Source organism: Hoplias malabaricus, chromosome 4, assembly GCF_029633855.1.
Source record: "Hoplias malabaricus isolate fHopMal1 chromosome 4, fHopMal1.hap1, whole genome shotgun sequence".
NCBI classification, from domain to species: domain Eukaryota; kingdom Metazoa; phylum Chordata; class Actinopteri; order Characiformes; family Erythrinidae; genus Hoplias; species Hoplias malabaricus.
The window spans coordinates 69,570,376-69,595,485 of NC_089803.1; the positions used below are offsets into that span (position 1 = coordinate 69,570,376).

The 25,110-nt window shown below is 44.4% G+C and overlaps 3 protein-coding genes across 4 annotated transcripts in view; 1 reads left to right on the top strand and 2 right to left on the bottom strand.

The window, feature by feature from the left end:
• Positions 1–240: 240 nt before the first annotated feature.
• Positions 241–7,775, bottom strand: nudt5 (nudix (nucleoside diphosphate linked moiety X)-type motif 5). Of its 2 annotated transcripts, XM_066668942.1 has the most exons (10): positions 7,468–7,695; positions 6,759–6,845; positions 6,205–6,272; positions 3,406–3,458; positions 3,221–3,328; positions 2,390–2,485; positions 2,173–2,274; positions 1,445–1,453; positions 1,291–1,344; positions 241–1,175 (listed from the first exon to the last, which is right to left on the bottom strand). In XM_066668942.1, the coding sequence occupies exons 2-10, from the start codon at positions 6,807–6,809 to the stop codon at positions 1,066–1,068; spliced, it is 651 nt and encodes a 216-aa protein (XP_066525039.1). In that variant the 5' UTR covers positions 6,810–6,845; positions 7,468–7,695; the 3' UTR covers positions 241–1,065. The 2 variants fall into 2 exon arrangements, with proteins under 2 accessions (XP_066525039.1, XP_066525038.1); XM_066668941.1 differs by lacking the exons at positions 241–1,175; positions 1,291–1,344; positions 1,445–1,453; positions 7,468–7,695 and adding an exon at positions 7,702–7,775 and having other exon boundaries at positions 1,492–2,274.
• A 775-nt stretch (positions 7,776–8,550) lies between these two features.
• Positions 8,551–17,105, top strand: cdc123 (cell division cycle 123 homolog (S. cerevisiae)). Its single transcript, XM_066668617.1, has 13 exons — positions 8,551–8,855; positions 10,662–10,733; positions 10,821–10,887; positions 11,052–11,084; positions 11,863–11,958; positions 12,093–12,199; positions 12,325–12,373; positions 13,453–13,528; positions 14,827–14,949; positions 15,047–15,075; positions 15,618–15,746; positions 16,000–16,137; positions 16,370–17,105. Exons 1-13 carry the CDS (start codon positions 8,782–8,784, stop codon positions 16,430–16,432), a joined length of 1,056 nt encoding a protein of 351 aa, XP_066524714.1. The 5' UTR covers positions 8,551–8,781; the 3' UTR covers positions 16,433–17,105.
• Positions 17,106–18,055: 950 nt separating this feature from the next.
• adipor2 (adiponectin receptor 2) overlaps positions 18,056–25,110 on the bottom strand; it is a 69,160-nt gene continuing 62,105 nt past the window's right edge. Inside the window, exons 5-8 of the mRNA XM_066668435.1 lie at positions 23,942–24,128; positions 23,164–23,351; positions 22,620–22,813; positions 18,056–20,488 (exon numbers count right to left, since the gene is read on the bottom strand). Of these exons, the coding sequence (XP_066524532.1) occupies positions 20,360–20,488; positions 22,620–22,813; positions 23,164–23,351; positions 23,942–24,128 (698 nt within the window). The 3' untranslated portion in view covers positions 18,056–20,359. The remainder of the gene's footprint in view (positions 20,489–22,619; positions 22,814–23,163; positions 23,352–23,941; positions 24,129–25,110) is intronic.

Below are 25,110 nucleotides of genomic sequence, written 5' to 3' on the forward strand. Positions count from 1 at the left end.
CACCCGGAGGAAACCGACGCAGACACAGGGAGAACACACCACACTCCTCACAGACAGTCACCCGGAGCAGGACTTGAACCCACTACCTGCTGCACCTGCTGAACACCTGGAAGAGTACAAGCTGTTATTCGAAGAACTCACTCCCTAATAATCCCTTTAAACATTGGGCGAGCAGTGGTCCACATGACTTTAGTGTATTAACAAGCTTGGCCGATGAGAGAAAGGGGTGAATGGACACAACAGACAGTGGTACAGACTTATAAACAGGCAATTTATTAGATAAAAGTTAATACAACTCGCACACATATCCTTTTGTTGAGACCTTTAGTGCCCCACCAGCTGAACCGTGCAGAGTGTACTAGAATGATCAGCTCATTCCAGGCTTTGAAACATAATAGACAATGAGGAATCAGTGCTTTGGTCTTTGGTCGCAGCACCGCTACTGAACATGCATTAACTGCATCCCACATAAAACCAGGAGAAACAACCACCTTTAAAGATGCATTGATCTTCTGAGAGAAGACGACAGCATAAACCTGCAGCTTCACAACCGTTTTGGCCAAATCTGGGGGTACACAATTCTATTCCCAATTCCATTAAGTTTAGCCAGATAATATAAGCCCAGAGTCAAGGACAGGCTTTACTTTAGACTTGGTTTATCTGGCTAAACTAAGAAATATGGCTTTTTGACATACGCTGAATTTCCCAGTTTAGCCTGATAACTAAAGTCTCAAGTCACATGAGTCCAACAGGAAAGGAACAGAGGGACATCCTTAAAGGACAGTCCTCAAGACAGGGCTTAAGTTAGCTAGCTAAACTGAGAAATCCCGCTTTGTATGCACCATCATGATCTTAAAATGGTGTCACCACTATCTGTTTTTAAGGTGTGCACTGCAAGTAAGAGTCAACCGAGCTATGTTAGTTATTGGTAGGAATTATTCAGTAACCGTGTTATAACCCCACAAGTCCGTCCACGGCCGACGCTAGTCTTTTTTAACCATGTTCTTCCTTTCATGGTCCTCTCTTTGCTGTAGATAACAGATGAGGCTGTGCGGACTGCAGACCTCACTGTTTAAGCACAGGTAGCTCATTGGGCTTGAAGAAGGCCTGGGCCATTCCCATAGCATAGATGTACACTTTGGAGTCCACCACAATTTTATCCTTAGTCAGAAATTCTATAAACAAGAGAAATGGGCAGATCAGGGCATTAACATATTCAGTAGTCTGCTGGTAAGGAATTTTGTAATGATTTTGACCCGTCAGAAGAACAGGAGGAGTCTAGATACCCACCATTAATTTTCTTCTGAAACTCATCTAAGGGTAGAAGGATGACTTCCACAAACTCTGGAAAAACAAGGGAATGCCCTTTAAAACTATGCGAACTAAACATTACTGATCATAAAGAAGAAGATTAATATTCAATCAGGAAGAGAATACAATTTACCTCCGTCACCTGAATTGGAGAAAAAGAAAACACAGGAATGAGTGATTATGCTTTTGGTCAACTCTCTTATATAACATTTCTATTGGTCTAGTAACATGCACACACAAAATAACACATTTTAAAGGAAATATATGTCAAATAAAGCAGTAAATTAATGATAAATTAATATTTGTATATGCAAATTAACAAATATAGAATTAGAATCACTTTACTGGCCACTGTGCTGCACATAGAGGAATCTGTCCTTCAGATTTAACCCAGCTCATGCAGTGAAACACATTTACACACACTAGTGAACACTAGGGGGCAGTGAGCACACATGTCCGGAACAGTGGGCAGCCTTAGCCACGGCGCCAGGGGAGCAGTGCCTTGCTTAAGGGCACTTCAGTCATGACCTGCGGGTTCTGGGGATCGATCCAGCACGCCCAGTTCCCTAACCACCAGGCTACAGCTGCCCCAAATATATTTACATAGTTCCCAAGAAACCTGGGGAACTGCATAATTGTGTCTCTGAGTCTCGTGGGAGTGGTTACAGATGCAAACACTTCAACCTGTGCTACAGTGCTATTTTGAGGCTACTTTGAGGCCAGTCTGGTGCCTGAGCTAAGGGAAGGAATTCTACCTATTGACCACGGTTATTTTCTCTACAAATGACTGCTACAGCTGCCCATGCCGTTTTAGGGAAGAAGAAAAAAAACTGGGTTCTATGCAAAAACGAGGTGCCTCACCCAGTTGCTGCGTAGGGTTTATGTTTTCAATGTCATCCCCATTTATGTTCACCATCACAATGTGTGTGGTAGAGTTCGAGAGACCTGGATCGAGACATGTGACTGACAGAGCAAGATGAAGAGAGGGAGAGAGACAAAAATGAGTAAATGAAGAGAAACCAAACACATCGTGTCTTTAACTAGAAGCATAACGTATTCTCTATCAGAGTCTGGATACCTGGAGTGACTCCCACAACTTCTCCCTTGTAACCTGTCTCTTCCTTCAGCTCTCTCAATGCAGCACTCTCAGCGCTCTCGTTATCATCAATCAGCCCTGGAACCATGCAGAGACACAAAACCAAATGTCTTCAGTATTGTCCTAAATTATGAGCTATTTTTCTTAAGATGTGAGTTTTTTCCTGGTTGATAGAGGACCTACTTTATATACAATTTTAATAAAATTTGACTGTGTATAATCACTTTGTAGTTCTACAATTACACACTGTAGTTCCTTCAAAGCTCTGCATACTTTGTTTCCTCTTTCACCCTGTTCTTCAGCGCTCAGGACCCCTGAGTGGTGGATCATTCTCAGCGCTGCAGTGACACTGACATGGTGGTGGTGTGTTAGTGTGTGTTGTGCTGGTGTAGAGTGGATCAGACACAGCAGTGCTTATGGAGTTTTTAAACACTGTGCACACGCATAATCCACTCTGTTAGAGACATCTACCTCAACGGTCCACCCTGTAGATGCCCTCAGGACGCTGTTGCCTGGATGTTTTCATCAGTGTAGTGAGAAAGATCCAGTAGCCAAATCATACCTGCTCTGTGGTGGTCCTGAGCTAAAGAACAGGGTGAAACACCTTCTCTCCACATGCTATCAGACTCCTGAACATCTAGAGACTGAGACTGGACTGAAAAAGCTCACACAGGTTTAATGGACTGAAAATGAGTGTACTGTTTACACATATCCTGTTTACATCATGGTTACATCCAGTTACTGTTTACAGCACAAATACACTTTAAATTGCAGTGTTATTGCTGATTGGTGTGTGTACGTTTTTTATCATACCTGCAGGAAACTCCAAAGTATGACATCCCATTGGTGGCCTGAACTGCTTCACCAAGACAACACAGTCTTTATGCAGCGTCCTCTTCAGTAAGGCTATAATCCCCACACCTTTAGAGGAAAAAAAAAAAGTCACAAGCAGGCCACACAAATCTACAACAAGTGTTGGGGAAGATGTAGGCACGCACCATCTGCTGCAGTGTGGGATGGTCTTGTTGTTCTCTTTGCTGTCTCCCATGTTCTGGAGGCATAGAGTTTAAAAAGCCACTGTTAAAATTCCAGAGTCATTCTCATAGCGCTTTTCCAACAACAAGAAATCATTTTGCGCATTCAGTGTGTTTTCACCAACATAAACTGGTTCACAAACCAGAAAAGTTTGTCAGGTTTTTCAGCGCGAACCGTGACGTCATCCGTGTGCGTGTCGAGGTTTACTAACTCAAGAAAGAGCTCAGAGCTTCAAACAGAGCGTTATCACAGAGTGGAGCTGGATGGGGTCATTTACGTTTCATTTAAATGAATAATAGGAAATAAAACAGGAACACGCTCTGTTTGTGTGTGTTTCTGGGGCTGTGTTTGGCATGACACCATGCGCGTTGGTCAGAGCCGCGGCTCTTGGTTACGTTTCTCCACTGTTCACGAGCTCAGCGGTACGCCTCTGAACTCTGAACAACATTTACACAGTGTTATATCTCACTCTGATCTGACTTCACGGTAAACAACGAATAAACAATGACCCTGTCACGACTCTAACAGTTTATCTTTAGCGCTGATGCATCATTCAGCCGCTATTCCACCTCCTTCTGATGATGTATTCCTGGTTCCCTCTAAATGTGTAGAAACGCGGGCCGCTTCACTGGAAATAACCAAGCTTCCAAGAATCAGTAACGGAACCGGTTTGAAAACCAGAGTTCTTTTGGTGGAAAAGCGCTGTCAGATTGTGAAGCAACCCAAAATCTACCCAAACTCACATCAGTAAAATAATACTGAATTAATAAAGGACAAAGTACTAAGAACATATATAAAATAAAGGATGTCTTTTCTTTTTCTTTAGTGTGTAAATAATACTAAAGATTTATAAAGGACCATTCAGTCCCCAGTAAACACAGACACTCATTTGATTTCACCCCACTCCAAACCACATTTTAACAGCTGTTGAACACAGCTCTGTGTAGTTGATGTCTCACACTCCACAGCATATCATTAAATGTGTCAGAGCATTATTCCATTTAATGCTAAATAAGCTGGAAGTTGCAAAGGACTTATATTTTGAATTTTGAGATTCATATACAACGCTGGTCTTTATGGATGAGGTTAAATGTGCATATATATATATATATATATATATATATATATATATATATATATATATATACACACATAAAAGAAAGACTAAACAGTAATTAATAATAGAATATCATACAATGTAAATAATGATGGTTAAACTAATAAATGTGGGATTGAAAAACGCTCATCAGTTTCATCCTAATGGATAAGGAAAGGTGGAGAAATGTCAGATTTGGGCAGTTACTAATGATTTTTACTCCGGTAAATATGTATATAAAGTTTCAAATCACAAGTCTACTTCTACAATACATTAAAGGCTAAGCAGCAGCTCTATGAAAGTGTTAAACAAATAAATACAGTGGTTGATTTCCTTACTTGTGTTTATTGAGAGTCAGAAAACATGTTATTTCTTACTAATTGAAGGAATAAGGTTTAAAAGACCGTTGGTCCCCCCCCCCCAACGGTGTTGGGAAACTCTAATAGGCGTCTTGCCTGTGACGTAGATGGTGGACAACAACTCTAGAAGCTGCACTTAATTTAATGCAAAATGACGAAAAGGTGTGTTGTTTTTGGCTGCAATCATTCAATGTACAGTGGGACATCTGTGAACAAATGGCCCAAAGATCCCAAAATATCCAGAAAATGGACTAAATTTGTCAACTTTAAATGGGCACTTTGGAAAGGACCATCCGCTCACTCCGTTATCTGTAGCTCATTTCACTGGCGCTTTTCCAACAATATGGGCATGTAAGGACACCAACGAAAGGTGTTCAAGAGCCTCTGTAACATGGAGGTAAACAGGGTAAGGACACTCACTTCGCCTGTTTTAGTTGGTGTTAGTTAACGTTAGCTTGACTCGCTAAACTCTGTGGCTCAGATTATACTCGGCTACGTAGCTGCATTACGGAGGTTTATAGTGTCGGATGAATTCGAGTTCGACTTCGATCACATTTACAAGAATAACGGTACCTCTACATTTGAGTTTAGCTTATTGCTAGGCTATTGTCATGAATAATGTTGGTTATTTAGCTAGATACTGTCATAACAGTCAGTCATAACGGTGTTTTACCGCGGCGTTGTTCAGCTGTTGTCCACCAGTGACGTCACGGTCGCGTTCGAGAATTTCCGTAGCGAGCTCGGGTTTTTCCGTCAATTTAATAAAATTGTCAGTTTTAAAGCAAATTAAGCTGCTATTTTAATTTTAATTCATACTTATATCTGTCAGTAACTACAATAATGTGAAATATTCAGTGGTGCTTAGCCTTTAAAGAGTAATGAAGCCTTTATTTATTTCTCAGTTACTTTTTCTCTGTTCATACTCAGTTACTTCATTTCATGTGATTTGGCTCTTTCTGCTGTTGCCGTACTTCTCTGGGATTGCGCACTTCTGACTTTGGACCTTTATCATTTTCATTGATACAAAAGGATCCAAAAACAGAAGAACAGAGATAAACTTAAACTCTTCTGCTGATAGATGCTGGATGTGGTAAGAACTTCTAGTCATTGCTCTGTACTTCAGTGGCGCTTGAGCTTTCCCTTCTGTACTTCTACTTTAGAAACTAGATTGGGAATTACTTTAATTGAATTAAATTTGAATCATAATCCCAGAGTACAGTGCTGTAGTCATGCATTAAAAACAATTTTGGTTCCTAGACAAACAACCTACACTTACAACTACCTACCAAGCACAGGGTGATAAATACCTGGTACTTCCAGACGGATCCACATAAGTTGTCTTCTCAAGTTTGACCCATTTCCCAGCTGCTATGACCTGCAGGCAGTAACACATTTAATAACAAAGCTACGACATACTTGACAACAAAGTTTTCCCTGCCTACACGCCCATGTGGGGCAAATGGGGAGCCTAGCTGGGTGGGCTCCCCTGGCTAGTTACATGGCTAGTTTTGTCCGTGTGGTAAATGTTGGCCCCACATATGAATGCCCTTCACAGTCACTGGTGGAGCCAGGATGGGTTAAATATAGGGCTGACATGGGCAGCCCATCTGAAAACACATCATCACTTTAAATTATGGGCAGCCCACCTGGGTCCACCTTAACAGGCCATATACCTACCCCCACCCCAGGGCCTATGCTCACCTTGAACCCTCTTAACCCACTTACAACACCTTGTAGAACCAAACATATTGTGTTGACTGTGTCGTTTTTAATATTTCTCACACAGTTAGACAACAAACCCTAGTGGAGGCGGAGTCTGTTTATCCTGATATTAATAAGTTCAATATTAATTTAAAATTACCTCCTCTTTGACGACATGCGGCTCTACGGTGTCTTTCTTTGGACAGCTCATCCTCTGAATTTGGACACAGCAAACACACCGCTAAATCTGAACACAGATCAGAGTTGTTGTTAGGAGAGAAGTGCGAACGGCAGTGAGGGGGTCAGCCCTTGCAATGAATATTTGGCACGTTTGGGGAGTTGGTGACCTTTCAGGTGGAAATAAATCATTGCATGATACGTGTGGAAGAACATTTAGTTAATTCCTCAGTTATGGAATTAGCTGTGTGTCATTATTGAAAATATCATGAAAAATAATCTGAACGAGTCAAAAATTGGGAATTATTTCACAAACAAGCGTTCTTTTACACCTTTTGGGCCCTGGATTCAAACCTCGATGCCCGTCACTGTCCTTCAGGAGTTAGGCGTGTTCTCCTTGTGTCTGCATGGGTTTCCTCCAGGTGATCCATGGACTGATGCCCTGTCCAAGGTATGCTCCTGCCTTGCACCCAATGACTCCTGGGGCAGGCATTTAGAGCACCACTGGGAGTCATGCTCCTGCAATTTTACAGAGGTGACCAGCTCCTGGAGCCAGACAATAAAGATGTCTGACGTGGTCCAATTTTGAGTGACTATTTCAGGCTTTAAAGGGTGACTCACAGCAGCAGGACACTACATTTACCCCATTTGACACATTGATACATTTATTTTAAAAAGAAAATCTTACGTACTGCAACTTTAAGCCTTCCCCACAGTAAGTTCAGTCAATTTGGTATTGTGAAGAGTTAAAAAAAAGGGGGTTAAACTCCGTTCTTAAGCGAAACAAATCCTTTCCGCACAAAACTGGTGGAAGTAAAACCGTTCAGTCTACAACACTACAAAATGCCAAATGTTAAAGTACATTAAAACTGTGCATTATGAAGTAAATATAGAGAGTAACGAAAGCAGCTCTGTCAGTCACTCACATGTCTCACCGCTCAGTCCCAGCGTCCGCCTCCTGTGTCTCGCCATAAACTCTCCCCTCATCAACCGAATCACCCGGAGCCGACTCCGAATCTGACTCTTCATAACGGCAATTCATAAAGCATATTCCAAGAATTCTAAGAATCGATTCCACAGAATGGTTCTAAAAAGCAATACCTTCAAACTAAAGGCATGTGGAATTCTTAAAAAGTGAGAACGACATATTTAAATATCTTCTCCATTCTCGTACGTGACTTTATTGGTTCTATCCATTAAATATTGTGTGTTGTGCTAACATAGTGTACTTTTATATCTAAGTACAGCCACCTAAATAAAACAGTAGGTAGGATATTAAGATGAGATAAAAGAACCATGTCAGAAAATGTTCCAAATATGGTGATAAGCAGTAGAAATGCATAACTGAAATCTCAGTATGACAGTAAAGATAAAGTAATTGGGGTGATAATAAATTTTATAATGATTTAATAATTAATTTAGCACGTACGGCTTTGGAACACTCGATCAAATAGAACAAAAAGCTAAAATGATAACATGAACCTGAGGGAAAAAAATTATCATAAAGAACAGGAAACCGTTAGAAATTTTGGATCTGAGCATGCGCAGTAAGTCTTAATGCCCTTTTACGTTTAAATATCTTATTCTCCTCGCTTTGTTAAATCTCAGTTCATTATTAAATATATTTATCCCACTTTTAAGTCCTTCTCACCGTTAAATGTATTATAAAGTGGTCACCTGCAGGGTTATCATATTTAGCAAGGCACTCAGAATACGTTACACGGTGTGTGGAATCGAATCTGAATCCTGGGAGTCGACTCAAACTCGACTCTCAAATTGTTTGAAATCAAAGTATCGGTTATAAACCGTTTATTCTTTCCCTAAATATAAAGTTCAAAAATTATTCTAGGACTAATTCCCTGTAGTTGACATGTGAACCGACGGGTGTGTTGTTTCTCTTTATTTAAAACAACACTAGCAGCGCCCCTGGGGCGGTAGGAACCGTGTGTGTGTGGCTGTGTTTCTGGCTGCAGTCTGTGGACGCCGCGGTGTGTGTGAGAGCAGGGATGAAGAAAGATCAAGTGGTGAACTGTCAGTTTTCTGTGTGGTATCCTTTATTTAAGAAACACACCATTAAAAGGTAAGACCGCTGTGTTTATACGGTAGTTAAGGCTTTGTTTTTTCTGCTTGGGAACGAAGCTAACTGGCTCAAACTCGCCAGCGCATGAAAAGTGGCAGCTTTGTTGTGGAAAATTCGTTTTAATTATTCTAATTTTACTTCAGTTTTTTTCTTTTCAAATTTAATTTAAATTAAATGTTTAAGAAGTTAAAAAAAAGTCCTCCAGAGAGGTTTGATGAGCAACGCTTCCTTGTAGATAAACATACAGAGTCAGACTTTTACCAGAGTCAGAACCAGACGTCTGACAAGTCATTCATTATCTGTAACCCTTATCTAGTTCAGGGTCGCGGTGAGTCCAGAGCCTACCTGGAATCATTAGGCACAAGGCAGGAATACACCCTGGAGGGGGCGCCAGTCCTTCACAGGGCAACACACACACACACATTCACTCACACCTACGGACACGTTTGAGTTAGATTGTGGGAGGAAACTGGAGCACCTGGAGGAAACCCAGGCAGACACAGAGAGAACACACCACACTCCTCACAGACAGTCACCCGGAGGAAACCCACGCAGACACAGGGAGAACACACCACACTCCTCACAGACAGTCACCTGGAGGAAACCCACGCAGACACAGGGAGAACACACCACACTCCTCACAGACAGTCACCCGGAGGAAACCCACGCAGACACGGGGAGAACACACCACACTCCTCACAGACAGTCACCCGGAGGAAACCCACGCAGACACGGGGAGAACACACCACACTCCTCACAGACAGCCACCCGGAGGAAACCCACGCAGACACATGGAGAATACACCACACTCCTCACAGACAGTCACCCGGAGGAAACCCACGCAGACACGGGGAGAACACACCACACTCCTCACAGACAGTCACCCGGAGGAAACCCAGGCAGACACAGGGAGAACACATCACACTCCTCACAGACAGTCACCCGGAGGAAACCCAGGCAGACACAGGGAGAATACACCACACTCCTCACAGACAGTCACCCGGAGGAAACCCACACAGACACGTGGAGAATACACCACACTCCTCACAGACAGTCACCCGGAGGAAACCCACGCAGACACAGGGAGAACACACCACACTCCTCACAGACAGTCACCCGGAGCGGGAATCGAACCCACAACCTCCAGGCCCCTGGAGCTGTGTGACTGCGACACCTACCTGCTGCGCCACCGTGCCGCACGTCTGATCATTTTAATGTATATTTAAAGGGGAGGTCCAACCTTCTTCACACCTGAGCCTTTCTAAACACGTAGAGTGATATATACGCACCTCAAAGTATTGATACTTGTTAAAATGAATTAAAATGAAAGCCACCAACACTCAAAGGTAACATACATAGTACATACATTCCACACAATCCTCGGCTGGTGCAGTCACAGATGTTCTTTGTAAACACTTGGCCGACATCATGGATAATGCAGAGACATTCATGGAGTCTAAAGCATGCTCTATGTCAGAGGCACAGCCTGGACGTGTCTTCCTACACTGTAACTTCCTACAGTTACTATACTGGAGATACATGCCTTTCTTGGGACAGTGACGGCAGCTGCATGGTGATGGATAGGAAACACACAGGCTGAATTAGTCTTATAGAGATTGTGACTCCTGGTTCCTATCACCACTACTGTAAAGAAGTCTGTGTTGGGGTCTGTGTCTTCACAGCGAACCGTTTCATATTAAACCGCTCTTGATTTGTGTGTCCACAGCTCAGTGATTAGAGGTAGACATTTTGAAAACCAGTGGAATGGGCCCTTTAACTGGTGGCTCTTTTTCTTTTTTGTTACAGCTTGATTCTCCCTCTGCCTCAGAATGTAATTGATTACCTTTTGGACGATGGGACACTTGTGGTTTCAGGAAGGTGGGAGCTTTTCATATGGAGCCTGTAGCTGACAGTTTATTATGTTGTCATTTGTCGAGATGATTAACCAGTTGATATCGTTCCCAGCACTGAAAACAGCCACCAGTGTTCACAGACGAACCACAGTGACTCAGAAGGAGAGGATGATGTACAGGTAGGTGATTGGTTGATTTCTTATCTGTTGACACTGAATAAGGAGTTCACTCAGAAGAAGCAGGAAATGAACCTTGAGCAATCAAGAGGCAAGGCCCTGTCTCATGTGTAACTCAGATGCTTAAATGTTTTTCTTCTAATGTCATGAATACTTGCTTTTTCCAGTGGTCTGATGATGAGACAACAACAGTCGTCACGGTGAGTGTTAACGTTGTATTATGTTGAAAGGCCTTTATTCGTAATGACCTAAATTATGTCACACAATCATGCCATGTGTTGCTTTTGTTTGTAAATCAACAATAATATTTTAATTGGTTAAACCCCAAGCTTATTATTAATAAATGAATGTAGATAAAATTAATTCTTATTTTAAAATGATGTTTATCCTTGGGTTTTTACAAATATTACCCATCATCTCCAGTTCCACCTCTCAGCGAGTCATCCACAGTGTCCAAAGCCTCAGGAAGTTGGGGGCGAATGACATAAATGAAGCTCACCGCCAATCCTTTTCATACAGCTGTTGCTAATGCAATGCTACTGAATGCACCAGGGTAGAAGGCAAACTGCCCAGATCTGTCTCATAAACTGACAGCCACTATTGCTTGCTAGTGCTGGTTGTCCTACCCTTCCAGAGAGCAAGGCCAATCGTAAACATGTGCATAATTGGTCAGGATTGCCCTTGAGGCAACACAACCGAACAGTTTATTGTTTCTGAGGAGAATGTAAACTGCCCAGATCTGTCACATCAGCTGCCTGTGTGGCTAGCACCATAGGCAGTGATTGAGAGAGAGTTGGATCCAAGGCAAATTGTGCTCTCTTGAGCTCCCGACCTTGGCATCTCCTGGGTTTTAGACTTGAGATATTCAGAGGATCGGGTTAAAGCTTAGACTGCTGCCATTCAGGAGCAGGTTCTACTTTTCTGAGCAGTGAAGATCAGTCCTGTACTAACTGAGCATCTGTCTTTACTTCTTTTCAGGCCCCAGAATTCCCAGAATTTAATTCCAAAGTGCAGGAAGCAATAAACACGCTGGGTGGCCGAGTCTTTCCCAAACTGAACTGGAGCGCACCCCGAGTAAGCACATCAGTTATCATCTTACCTCACAGCAAAGCTTTTTGATTGCAACACTTTCCCCTCAGACGATCTGAATGCATTTCACCCTTAAACTTTCACATCTTCCTGTTTCTTCCCCTGTTCCTCGGCTGTAGGACGCTAACTGGATTGCCTTGAATAGCTCATTGCAGTGTCAGAGTCTCAGTGACATCTTCCTTCTCTTTAAAAGCTCAGACTTCGTCACACACGACCTGACTCAGCCGTAAGTGAAATCACCAGTTGTCTCAGGATGGAGATTGTTTGGGGGATATTTCTCCACTGTCCATGTCTTTGAGTACAGGGTTTGATTGATGTCGTGTGATGCCTTCTTTTTTTTTTTTTTGGCAGGTTCCTCCAGTGCAGTGATGACTCCCCAGACCCAGTTATAAACTATGAGGTGGAGTACAGTCTCATACACACACTGGATTACCGTTCACTCTGTAATATATATATATACTGGCTTTACCAATAAGTTACATATATGTTTTAAAGCAAGAGAATGTTCAAGCATTCTCTCATTCTCACGGTAACTGTGGCATAGTATTAACAATTACAACCGTCATTTTATTCAACTGAAATCCCCTAAAAGTTAAGGAGAGAGAGAGTGAAAGTGTATCTTTCTGTTCATGAGTCATTAAAAAGTAAATATAGGAATAATAAAATATTAATTTAGCTAATTTAAGTAAAGACTACAGAATAATGATGTCATTATTTGAATGGTCTTTCTCTTGATCATAAATTCGAATAAAACTGCAGTTCGTTTATTGTCCACTAGAGGCCAGTAGAGCATGTGTAATTTAAATGAGCACACGTAAGGAAGACTGTTTCCTAGAACGGGTTCCTGTGGGCTACACACACACACTCGAGTGCACTAGGGGCTGTATATACACACACACACTAGTGCACTAGGGGCTGTATATACACACACACACACACACACACACTAGTGCACTAGGGGCTGTATAGACACACACACACTAGTGCACTAGGGGCTGTATAGACACACACACACTAGTGCACTAGGGGCTGTATAGACACACACACTAGTGCACTAGGGGCTGTATAGACACACACACTAGTGCACTAGGGGCTGTATAGACACACACACTAGTGCACTAGGGGCTGTATAGACACGCACACACTAGTTCACCACCAGGCCACGGCTGCCCCAATGCATTACTCTTACTGCCCTTCGTGTCTCATGAATCAGAGCCTTACAGGGCAGGGTATGGACATGAAGGTTTCCATAACCGAATCATGATTGAGGCATGCATTCACAGTCCAGCCTCAGCAGATGATGTTTATGACATTTTCAGACTCTCCCTGGGTCTAGGCATGCAGGAATCGTACTCAGTTATTTGACACCTGTATCGAAGCTTGTGGTTTCAGTATAAAACGTTTCCTTTACATTGTTTTACAAGGTCTGATTTTCTTTATCAGATTCAGTCACAGTGAGATTTGTCTGCTCTTTTCCAGCTAGTGCTGAGGAAATGGAGCGAGCTCATTCCTGGAGGGGAGTTCCGCTGCTTTGTTAAAGAGAACAAGCTTATAGGTAGGACATTCACACATGACTTCCACTCGAATGATGAGTGTATGATCGCAGAGCTCCATAATCATCTTGTCACACTTTGTTAGCTACATTCACAATAGTTAATCAGAACAAAAATATATGAAGGCTAACTGAGGCCTGTTAGCAAAAATGGCTGGCTTTGTTTTTGTATAATTTAGTTGTTTGATGGCTGATTTGTTTAAAGGAACACTAGGTCAGAGTGTAACTCACTTGTACAGCACTGTCCTGAAATGAAGGTAGAGGGAGGCTGGTTTCCTACCCTCCTTCAAAGGTTACATAGTGCAGTTTCCACAGGACTGAGCCCAGAGTAGCAACAATGAGGCTATATTCTCCCTATTACAGGTCAATGGAGCATCACAATGATTTTGAAGCTGTTATTTGAAGGTACAAATATTAGCTATTGTTCCTTAAAAAAAATAACCACACCTAGTTCCAACTTTGTAAAATGCTCAGAAATAGGAGGGGTACTTTGGGTGGTAATGCTCTATCAGGGGCACACTCACTCTAGAATGTGAAAAGTTGCCCCCTTCGTTTCTGGAGGGCGGGTTCAGGGCCAATCGTCACAGGCCCTCACTACGTGCATCTTTGTATTTATTCAGAGAAATTGTTGGAGCCAGTCATTTCATTCAGTCACGTATCTGCTTCGTAACTCATTTACATGAAGTAGTGACATGTCGCCTGTTGCTAGACTGTGGCTTTCACAGGAAACGACTGTGACACATTCACTCACACACTCACACCTTCGGACACTTTTGAGTCACCAATCCACCTACCAATGTGTGTTTTTGGACTGTGGGAGGAAACCGGAGCACCCAGAGGAAACCCACACAGACACAGGGAGAACACACCACACTCCTCACAGATAGTCACCCGGAGGAAACCCATGCAGACACAGAGAGAACACACCACACTCCTCACAGACAGTCACCCGGAGGAAACCCACGCAGACACAGAGAGAACACACCACACTCCTCACAGACAGTCACCCGGAGGGAAACAAACCCCCCCCCCAAGGGACCAGAGCTGGGCACCACCGCCCAAACAGCACGATGTAAACAAAGGCAATGCTGTAATCGCCAGTAATGGAGTAATGGGACAGGGCTTATGTACCCACCTTGTTTGTATTTAAAATAGACAGAGGGTATGGCGAAAAGCATTGTGCAGAGACCAGTATTGATCTCAGTGTAATGGTATTGATTAAGGTATTGAACGTGTTTGAACAGTACCCAGGCCCAGATGTTTTAGTCTGCACCGTGTCTGAGGTTGGCTTGTGTTGATAGGGATCTCTCAGAGGGACTACACCCAGCACTATCAGCACATCTCCAAACAAGAAGAGAGCATTTCGGCCTCCGTCCTGCAGTTCTTCAGGGACAACATTCAGCACCAGTTCCCTGATGAGGACTGTGAGTGACCTTTGTTGGACTATAGATCATCAGCATCATTAAAGAGTTGTAGCTATGGCAAAACTGTGATTCTTTTGTTTGTTATTTCTTTTTCCAGTCGTCTTGGACGTTTACAGAGACAGCATGGTGAGTATATAAAGGATACGGATGTTGGGAAAGGTTGAGTATATTTATGCTGCTTTTCCACCGCATGGTAACTACTCTACTCAGACATCCCCTCCCTCCTAATGGGAACAGAGGTCTTTGAAAACTAAAACAAATGCAGCCAAGGAGCGTTTGAACCTCTTCAAAAGACCACGGCGTCATTTTACGAGCTGCCGTCGTGAGTCGGATAAAAACAAACGTGATCTCTGCTGCAGCTGGAGATTTTACAGATGGAGAGTTGGTGCTGGTCGTCTGCGTTGCGTGGCGTAGAATGACGACTCTCTCTGGACGATCAGCGCTCTGCAAGGTTTACACGCCACGGTTTAGTCCCTACTCGACTCGCTCTGAACCACGAGAGAACAGCCACTAAACAAGAACCCGCTTCCAGGTATCAGTGACCAATGACCAAAGCAGAGGATGTACCATGCGGTGGAAATGCCCCATTAAAAAAAAGCCTGGATGTGTACATAGTGGACAGTCTCGGAGCATGATGATGGTTGTATTGTGCGTGTTCTCTCTAACAGGGCCGTGTATGGCTGATTGACTTTAATCCTTTTGGTGAAGTCACAGACTCTCTGCTCTTCACCTGGGAGGAGTTAACATCTGGAAACAGTCTTACAGCTGGCAACACAGAGGATGGCCCAGCATTACAGGTACTGAGGGTTGTGGTACTGAAAAAGCTACCAGGGACCAAAGTGTGTAGAGTCGGTTAGAGTAGGTACCGTGCAGTGGAAAAGTGACAATGACCGAGTGTAGTCTAAATCCTTCCCAGAGGCTCCCTACTGCTGTTCATGGTGTGCCTTAGAGTGGTTGAAACCTCTAAAAAGGGTGTATTATTGGATGTTGGATGTCGGATGCAGAATTGCCTTGCCGGGGATGTTTTGAGAGTGTATCGTTTGTTATCAGGAGAGACCTGCTTTCCGCTACACCACCAGTGAAGTGACTGTCCAGCCGAGTCCCTGTTTGTCCTACAGAATCCCACGCGACTTCATGGACCTGTCCACTGGAGAAGATGCTTACAAGCTCATCGATTTCCTCAAACTGGTAAGCAGCACTGAATACAAGAGAAAGACGGTCGTTAACAGACCTTTAAAGGTGAAGCTGCTAAAGAGCTTAAGAGTCACAATGTGGATGAGGACCACGTCAGGTGTTGATTCACTGTTGTTAGGATGTTCTCATCGTTCGTTTCATTAAGTGCGAACATAAAAAATACGATGATTTTCAATCCCTTTTGGGGGAAAATTACCTTTCCGGTATTTGCTTCTCTTCGTTGCAGAAAAAGGGTCAGCAGGAGTCGTCGTCAGAGGACGAGGCCGATCCTCATGTGACCAGTACATGACGAGTGACCGACAGATTCTCACGGCGTACGCAGAAAATCTATATAACCACAATTGATAGATACTAGAGATCGAAATTAGAGAACCACTCTGGGGAAGCAGGAGTGTGGTGCACTTTAATAGGGGCAAGCATTGATTTTGATATTTAGAAATAGAACACAGTGTATATCATTTTTATCTCTACTCTACATCAGACACAGCAGTGCTGCTGGAGTTTCTAAACCCCTCAGTGTCTGGACTGAGGGCGCTATTGGCTGGATAGTTTTGGGAAGTAGACTGTAATGTGTCCACTGATAAAGGGCTAGAAGATGACCGACACAAACTGAGCAGCAACAGATGAGCTACTGTCTCTGTCGGGTGTCTTATATAGATATTTATAAATGCAGACTGTGTTTCAAAACTCTAGCGGTACTGCTGTTTCTGATCCTCTACCAGTGCAAAACACATAGCCAGTGGAGCTGAGAGTTAATATAGACACTAACAGGTGTTCTTATTGTTATGGATGATTAGTGTTTGTGTGTGTTTAAGACAAATGATGGACTGGTGATTTGCATAAATGATGGTACGATGACTGCTTTTACACAGCACAGCCCAAAAACTGTTTATAGACTGTATACTTGTAAATGTACCGACTGTTAGAACTTTGTTTCAAATAAAAGAGAAAAGTATTTACATAATTAGAGTTGTGTGTGTGTAGCACTTAGCCAAGACACACATTTAACTAACTGCTTCATTCTGCTCACACACACACACACCTGTAGACAATTTCACACACTCACCCAATCACTCACGTGTGTTTGGACTGTAAGAGGAAACTGGAACACCAGGAGGAAACCCACACCAACACAGAGAGAACACACCACAAATCTTACCTTCACCGAAGGCTGTGGGGTCTGTAATGAACCCACAATCACAGGAACCTGAAGCTGTCTGGCAGTGACTCTACTTATAGCGCCACCTGGCTGCCAAGACATACAGGGAACGTTTGAGAAAAAGATTTCAATTTCGTACCTCTTTTAATAACGCGCCATGATTTCAGTGTGAGGGCGAGACGGTGGAGCAGCAGGTAGGTGTCGCAGTCACACAGCTCCAGGGACCTGGAGGTTGTGGGTTCGATTCCAGCTCCGGGTGACTGTCTGTGAGGAGTGTGGTGTGTTCTCCCTGTGACTGCGTGGGTTTCCTCCGGGTGACTGTCTGTGAGGAGTGTGGTGTGTTCTCCCTGTGTCTGCGTGGGTTTCCTCCAGGTGACTGTCTGTGAGGAGTGTGGTGTGTTCTCCCTGTGTCTGCGTGGGTTTCCTCCGGGTGACTGTCTGTGAGGAGTGTGGTGTGTTCTCCCTGTGTCTGCGTGGGTTTCCTCCGGGTGCTCCGGTTTCCTCCCACAGTCCAAAAACACACGTTGGTAGGCGGATTGGAGACTCAAAAGTGTCCGTAGGTGTGAGTGTGTGCGTGAATGTGTGAGTGTGTGTTGCCCTGTGAAGGACTGGCGCCCCCTCCAGGGTGTATTCCTGCCTTGCGCCCACCACGACCCTGAACTGGATAAGGGTTACAGAGAATGGATGAATGAATGATTTCAGTGTGTGCATAAAATAAAAACAAAACACACAAAAATGAGAATTTTTTTTTTTTTATTAGAACAATACAGCAGATATAAAGAGTCTACTGCAGACACTCAGAACCTGTGTGCTTTAACAACATAATGGTATGCAACTCTCACACGTTGATAATAAATTAATCTTAAAAGAATAATAACAAAACAGAAGAAACAAACCCCTCCAAATGAATTTAAACTTATTACGCAGTGAATCAAGGCCTTGTGTCGGTGGTCAGAATGTGGCCCAGAGCTGTCCACATGGAAAAAAGGCTGCTGGAGTGGTCAGGATGAGCATGGACTAACAAGACTAGACCATGAACCTCACACAAGAAGCCCAGACCAGGCCACCGCGCCTCTGATGATGAAGCACACTCACTTCACTCATTCTCTCCTGTTTGCTCACTCACATTTAAGAGCTGCACCACAAACGGATGCAATTAAGTGCTTTGGATTAATTATTCCATACATTTCAGCCCATGTCAGTTTTCGAAACCCAGAGCTCAGACGTGAAAAGAACAAACAAAAGCAGGAGCTGGATCCAGGTTGTGCTTGTCTTTGAAGCACAGCTGGACGCTAAAGAGTGAGAGGCTCTGGACCTACAGGTGTTCACACTGTTTTTTTACATGATAAGCTCCTCATGGAGCTGGCATTTAACTCATGATTAAGAACTGCTTCACATCAAAGACACCGTGTCCACTAGTGTAATACACTAACGGTCTTCACCCCTTTGCATCGGACACGGACTCTTCAGCCCTGCGCTCAAACCGAGCCTGAAACACACGTCGATTTGCGGATATTTTGACGGGAAACAGAGAGGATCAGATAATGGCAGTCTGTGGTTCCTCATGTCTACTCATGGCCTTTGATCTTATAAAACATTATCATAAAAGAAGTCCCCTGAGTGGGTCGTCCTGTGCCGTCGGGTTTTTTGTTTGTTTGTTTGTTTGTTGCAGACAGAAAACCCACGTTACCCAGAATTCTCACGTGTGAGTGACCAGCACAGGGTGTCGATGGATTCTGTGATTCCTAAAAGCTGATCCCAGCGCCTGTTTTTCCATCTATAAAACCCTGGCCTCTGGGTGTCCTCATGAGGAAGAGGCAGGGCGTCGGTGAAAGCCACACCGAAGAAAAGGAAAAAAATCACTAGTCCGTTTTATTTTCTTGTACTTAGTGCAAAAAAAAAAATCAATAGAAAATAAAAAACAGATCGATTGATCAGCTAAAGAAAAAGCTGTGATGTTTAATGTAGATCAAGAAGCAAAACACACAGAGCTTTTAAAATCTGAACACTTTCACGCCCTTTTAAAAGGAATCAAAAATATAAAAAGGGTGGCCTTGTGGAGACGCAGGAAGGCTGGACTTCCTCGCACGTCGGGATGAAACTGGAGGCATTTGAAAGAGAGTCAGAACAGGATATCTTTAAGGCCTGTGTAGTGAGCTCCTGTCCTGGCCTTGATCAGACCTATGGCTTTGCCAGAAACACTCCGACAATGGCTTCTTGTGGTCACTAGTGGACTGAGACCTTTTTAAACTCTCTCTCTCTCTCTCTCTCCCTGTGTGATTCTGAGCAGCCGATCTACAGATACAGATCTGTACTAAACCAGAGTGTGTTCCCCTGGTGTTAATGAAACGCTCTGATGTTCCTGAAGTCTTTGCGGTGCGCCCCCATGTGGTACGTCCGTCACTGGTACGGACTGGTCACTCGATCCAACGCCAGACCCTGTTTTCTCCCTGGTTTCCTGCTCGTTATTCATCCTTTCACCACCTTGTTCGTTCTTCCCATTTTCTCCATGGGTCGATACAACGAGCCGGTATTGGCCCGTTACCCCAAAGCCTTCACTCTTTTCTCGCAATTTAACAATACTATGATATAATTATTTATTTTTTCATTATTTTTCAGTTTGTATAAATCTATATAACCCAAATTTAAAACTCTTATATACAGGAAAAACATCTTATAACAGTTAAAACCATTTGCACCTTTAAAAGGAAAAGCCCACACAAACGGTTCCACGCGCCCCACGGCCTCCCGCTCCCGAAGGTTCGCTCCAACAGCGCGTGTCTCTTCGCAAATCGCCAGAAACTTAATTTCTGTGTCTGTCCCCAACCTGCACCCACTGAATCACTTGATGCGTTTTATTTAAAGAAGAAGTGGGAAAATAAAGAGAGGAAATCAGAAAAAAACAAAAAAAAAACAAACCCCAGAACCCGTAGAGAAACAGAAACCTTGTCCTTCAGTGTTGCCCTCTGTGTTTTAGCGAGGCTGGTGAGTGGGGCAGCGCTGTTACTGGCGGTGGTGCTGGTGAGGGGGTGTTTTATCTCCCCCCGACGGTGCAGCTCACAGGGCGCTGTCCTCCGTGCAGCCGCCTCCAGCCGTGTAACGGAACTCCTGCAGGTTGGACACGCCGTGAAAGTGCACAAAGGCCCCCGCTACCACCAAGATGTGGAACAGCTGGTGTGAGTGGAACTGTGGAGCAGAACGGACAGGAGCAAGATGAATCACAAGATTTTCTAAAAGCCCTATGAGCACACTTTCTGGAAATATCTGACAATTAACTCCCCCACCGCCTACAAACAAACTGTGGTGTGTTCTCCCTGTGTCTGCGTGGGTTTCCTCCGGGTGACTGTCTGTGAGGAGTGTGGTGTGTTCTCCCTGTGTCTGCGTGGGTTTCCTCCGGGTGACTGTCTGTGAGGAGTGTGGTGTGTTCCCTCTGCGTGGGTTTCCTCCGGGTGACTGTCTGTGAGGAGTGTGGTGTGTTCTCTCTGCGTCTGCGTGGGTTTCCTCCGGGTGACTGTCTGTGAGGAGTGTGGTGTGTTCTCCCTGTGTCTGCGTGGGTTTCCTCCGGTGACTGTCTGTGAGGAGTGTGGTGTGTTCTCCCTGTGTCTGCGTGGGTTTCCTCCGGTGAATGTCTGTGAGGAGTGTGGTGTGTTCCCTCTGTGTCTGCGTGGGTTTCCTCCGGGTGACTGTCTGTGAGGAGTGTGGTGTGTTCTCCCTGTGTCTGCGTGGGTTTCCTCCGGGTGACTGTCTGTGAGGAGTGTGGTGTGTTCTCTCTGTGTCTGTGTGGGTTTCCTCCGGGTGACTGTCTGTGTGGAGTGTGGGGTGTTCTCCCTGTGTCTGCGTGGGTTTCCTCCGGGTGACTGTCTGTGTGGAGTGTGGGGTGTTCTCCCTATGTCTGCGTGGGTTTCCTCCGGTGACTGTCTGTGAGGAGTGTGGTGTGTTCTCCCTATGTCTGCGTGGGTTTCCTCCGGGTGACTGTCTGTGTGGAGTGTGGGGTGTTCTCCCTGTGTCTGCGTGGGTTTCCTCCGGGTGACTGTCTGTGAGGAGTGTGGTGTGTTCTCCCTGTGTCTGTGTGGGTTTCCTCCGGGTGACTGTCTGTGTGGAGTGTGGGGTGTTCTCCCTGTGTCTGCGTGGGTTTCCTCCGGGTGACTGTCTGTGAGGAGTGTGGTGTGTTCTCCCTGTGTCTGCGTGGGTTTCTTCCAGGTGACTGTCTGTGAGGAGTGTGGTGTGTTCTCCCTGTGTCTGCGTGGGTTTCCTCCGGTGACTGTCTGTGAGGAGTGTGGTGTGTTCTCCCTGTGTCTGCGTGGGTTTCCTCCGGTGAATGTCTGTGAGGAGTGTGGTGTGTTCCCTCTGTGTCTGCGTGGGTTTCCTCCGGGTGACTGTCTGTGAGGAGTGTGGTGTGTTCTCCCTGTGTCTGCGTGGGTTTCCTCCAGGTGACTGTCTGTGAGGAGTGTGGTGTGTTCTCCCTGTGTCTGCGTGGGTTTCCTCCGGGTGACTGTGTGTGAGGAGTGTGTGAGTGTGTCGCCCCCTCCAGGGTGTATTCCCGCCTTGCGCCCAGTGATTGCGGGTAGGCTCAGGACCCACCGCGACCCTGAGCTGGATAGGCGGTTACTTATGAATAAATGAATGTAGATAATACAGTATAACGCTGTATTTAAAAATGCGGATGTATTTATGCCGTGTGTGTGGTGTGTCAAATTTCTGTTCTGTCTCAAAGAACGTAGCTAAAATGTTCATGTGCCTTTAAGAGAGCCTTAGGGAGGGGGCGCTGTGGGAGCTCAATGACTGCTGAGTCCAGTAGCCCACCGCAGTTGTAAACTTAGCGCTGAGTTTGGGTTAAAAGAGAGAGGAAGAAAGCTTTAAACAGACAAAATACTCAGAAAATCCTTCACTCGACTTTGTGCTCACAGGTATATGGCTTTATCCTCTAAAGATGTGTGGTTTGAGCCTCAGTTCGCTGTAAAATCTGCTGTGGTGTGTTAAACCACAAGTGCCTGTTAGCGCCAGCCGTGCTTCTAACATTTCTTTGCCTTCAGCACCGGTTGCTGAAATTTGCTCTCTCTCAGAAACAGATTTTTATCGTCAACACGTGTCGGTGTGCACTGTCTAACTGTGTTTAGCTAAATTCACTCGACTTTGTGCTCACAGATTAAGGCTCAGCGCAGATCAACAGAGCACCCTCTCCCCTCGGTAATACCGTTTTTGAGACAGCATGAAAAATGTGGACACCAGCCCATCCCTAAACATGACACACATCGACAATGACACTCTAATCTATGACAATTACTGTGCGTGCGCTAGGCAGGACTTAGACACTTACCCAAATATCACATTTGCCTGGAAAGAATCTTTCAGGAATGCGCGCGGCGTACAAGCAGGCTCCAGTGATGTAGAGAGCCGCCATGAGGAAAAGCCAGCCCATCTGGCCCATGGTGGTGGCCCTCAGGAATCCCTCCGTGATCACAAAGTGCAGTGTGGGGACCACGCCACTCAACCCCAGCCCAACGAACACACCTGAAATACACAGGAAAGGTCAGCCATTAGGCTCATACTCTCTCTCAGCTGATCTAGAACCAGCGTATAAAACCTTACAGATACGTTCAACAGTGGATGGAAGACACACATTAGAAGCAGAACTGAGAGTCTTGATACTGATGTTTTAAAGTAAACTAAATACCGTTTTCTACTGTGTCTTGTTCATTTAATATCTATAATGCTACTTCTAAATAAGGACGAATCTGTAGCTTTACCGTATACTCACGGTTCGGTGTTATCTGCAGGTTCAGGTATCCGTGGAAAATCTTGGAACGTGCCACCTACAGATAAGTGAAGACCACTGTACATTATTATACACTTGTCCTTACCAGCTCTGACTCCTCTGTACTGCGGCGTGGCGAAGAAGTCACACTGAGAAACCGTGATGGCTGCGAGGCCCAGGGTACACACCACTATCAGGTAAATGAAGCAGGGCTGAGGGGAGCAGTAGAAGGAGTAGTAGAGCCAAGGAACAAAGCTGCCCATGATCAGGAAGGCTATGCCTGAGTAGTCCAACCTGAAGCAAAACAGACAGCAATGAAGCAGAGCAGTTTCTTCTTACGTAATAAAATGTAAACAAATCTGTCATTACTTAAATTACTTAACCCTAATACTTCATAACGTAAAGAAAACTCATTATATGAAGTCGTAACATCGCATTTGATTGCATTAAAAACCCATAAGGCTTCATCTGAAACCTAGATATTGCTGACACTGCTTTGGGAATTTGCCGAGAGGCAGAGCAGTAAACCGTGGTGTAATTACGTTTCCAAACTGAAGAGATGGTGATCAACGCCGTGTAGCGGTCACTAATACTTTTTCACGTGACTCTAACATTAAATACGAATGACATCTGTGATGAAGTGGCTTCCATTATGGATTTATATTAATCCTGCAAGAGATCGGGGATCGCTAGTGCTTATTAAATATAGGAGTTACTTGTTTGTTGCTCTCCACTACATCTCAGTGTCTCAGCTCAAAATGTAATCAAAATTCATCACAGTTCACTAATACATTCTGTAATCTGTGAACAAGACCTGATGTGCTTCCACAGATCTGTAACCGCACTGAGCTATAACCCAATGCCCCTTGACGGTGGGTACTGACTTTGAGAATATACGGGAGACGCCCTCGGAGTGGCAGTACACCGTGTGGAAAAGCCAGGAGAAGGACAGGCAGAGGATGGCCCCCAGGAAGAACATGCCAATCACAATCTTCTCCTGAAACGGCGCCACGAAGGACATGTTGGGTCTGAACATGTACACGATCCCCAGACACAGAAAGAAAAGGCATCCTAAAACGCACACAGAGAGAGAGAGAAAAGGTTAAGAGAGAGTGACTGGGTGAGTAACAATAATTGATTCATTGATTTTCTGTCTAGTGGTGATTGATTATTCGGAGGCTAAGTTCACAGTGCGCTGAGGGAGAGTGGAGGAACAGAATGAAGTGAGGATCAGTCGATACAGTCATCAATGAAAGTGTCTGGCTTGGATTTAATAAAGGTTTTCATTGTTCATTTACCAGCTCTCCACAGACAAACCTGTCAACGTCTGAAATGACAAAAACACAGCTAAGATTAGCACTGAATGTAGCTACCATTTCTGTGCTCTTTCTGGGTCAGTTATGTCAGTCACTGACAAATGCCAGGACACTAAAGTCCAAAGTGTAGATCCATATCTGATCAAGATCATTCATCAGTGCTGTTATCTAAAGAGTACACTCTGATAAACAAGAGCCAACACTGAATACCGACCAAGTCCCATCACCGTAGGCCACTAGATGGCAGTTAGGCACAAAGTAATCCTTTGCAAAATGATGTAAAAGACTTGAGACCAGGTTCTTCTGCTTTTTTTTTTTCTTATAAAGACTCATGCCCTGGAGACTCTCTGGTTCACAGAGGTTTCACCAAAGAGAGTTGTAAACCATTCATGTAAAATGTGTTGTATGTGTTTAGCAGTGCAGATGCTAGATTGTTATAAATATTGAAATGATCAGCAAAAGTTTATTTATAACGCGGCTGCAGGTTTCTTTGTTGTTTCCTTACAACAAGTCCTTACAAGCCCATATTCCATTGTATAGATATAGTGTTCTCCCTGTGTCTGCGTGGGTTTTCTCCGGGTGACTGTCTGTGAGGAGTGTGGCGTGTTCTCCCTTTGTCTGTGTGGGTTTCCTCCGGGTGACTGTCTGTGAGGAGTGTGGCGTGTTCTCCCTTTGTCTGTGTGGGTTTCCTCCGGGTGACTGTCTGTGAGGAGGGTAGTGTGTTCTCCCTGTGTCTG

Coding starts and splice junctions, on each gene's coding strand:
- cdc123 (XM_066668617.1), top strand. CDS start 8,782: ATGAAGAAAGATCAAGTGGTGAACTGTCAGTTTTCTGTGTGGTATCCT. Junction 12,374..13,452: donor ACCCAGTTATAAACTATGAG/GTGGAGTACAGT, acceptor GCTCTTTTCCAG/CTAGTGCTGAGGAAATGGAG. Junction 16,138..16,369: donor TCATCGATTTCCTCAAACTG/GTAAGCAGCACT, acceptor TCTTCGTTGCAG/AAAAAGGGTCAGCAGGAGTC.
- nudt5 (XM_066668942.1), bottom strand. CDS start 6,809: ATGAGCTGTCCAAAGAAAGACACCGTAGAGCCGCATGTCGTCAAAGAG. Junction 6,273..6,758: donor CGCATGTCGTCAAAGAGGAG/GTAATTTTAAAT, acceptor TACTGCCTGCAG/GTCATAGCAGCTGGGAAATG. Junction 2,486..3,220: donor TACTTTGGAGTTTCCTGCAG/GTATGATAAAAA, acceptor GCATGGTTCCAG/GGCTGATTGATGATAACGAG.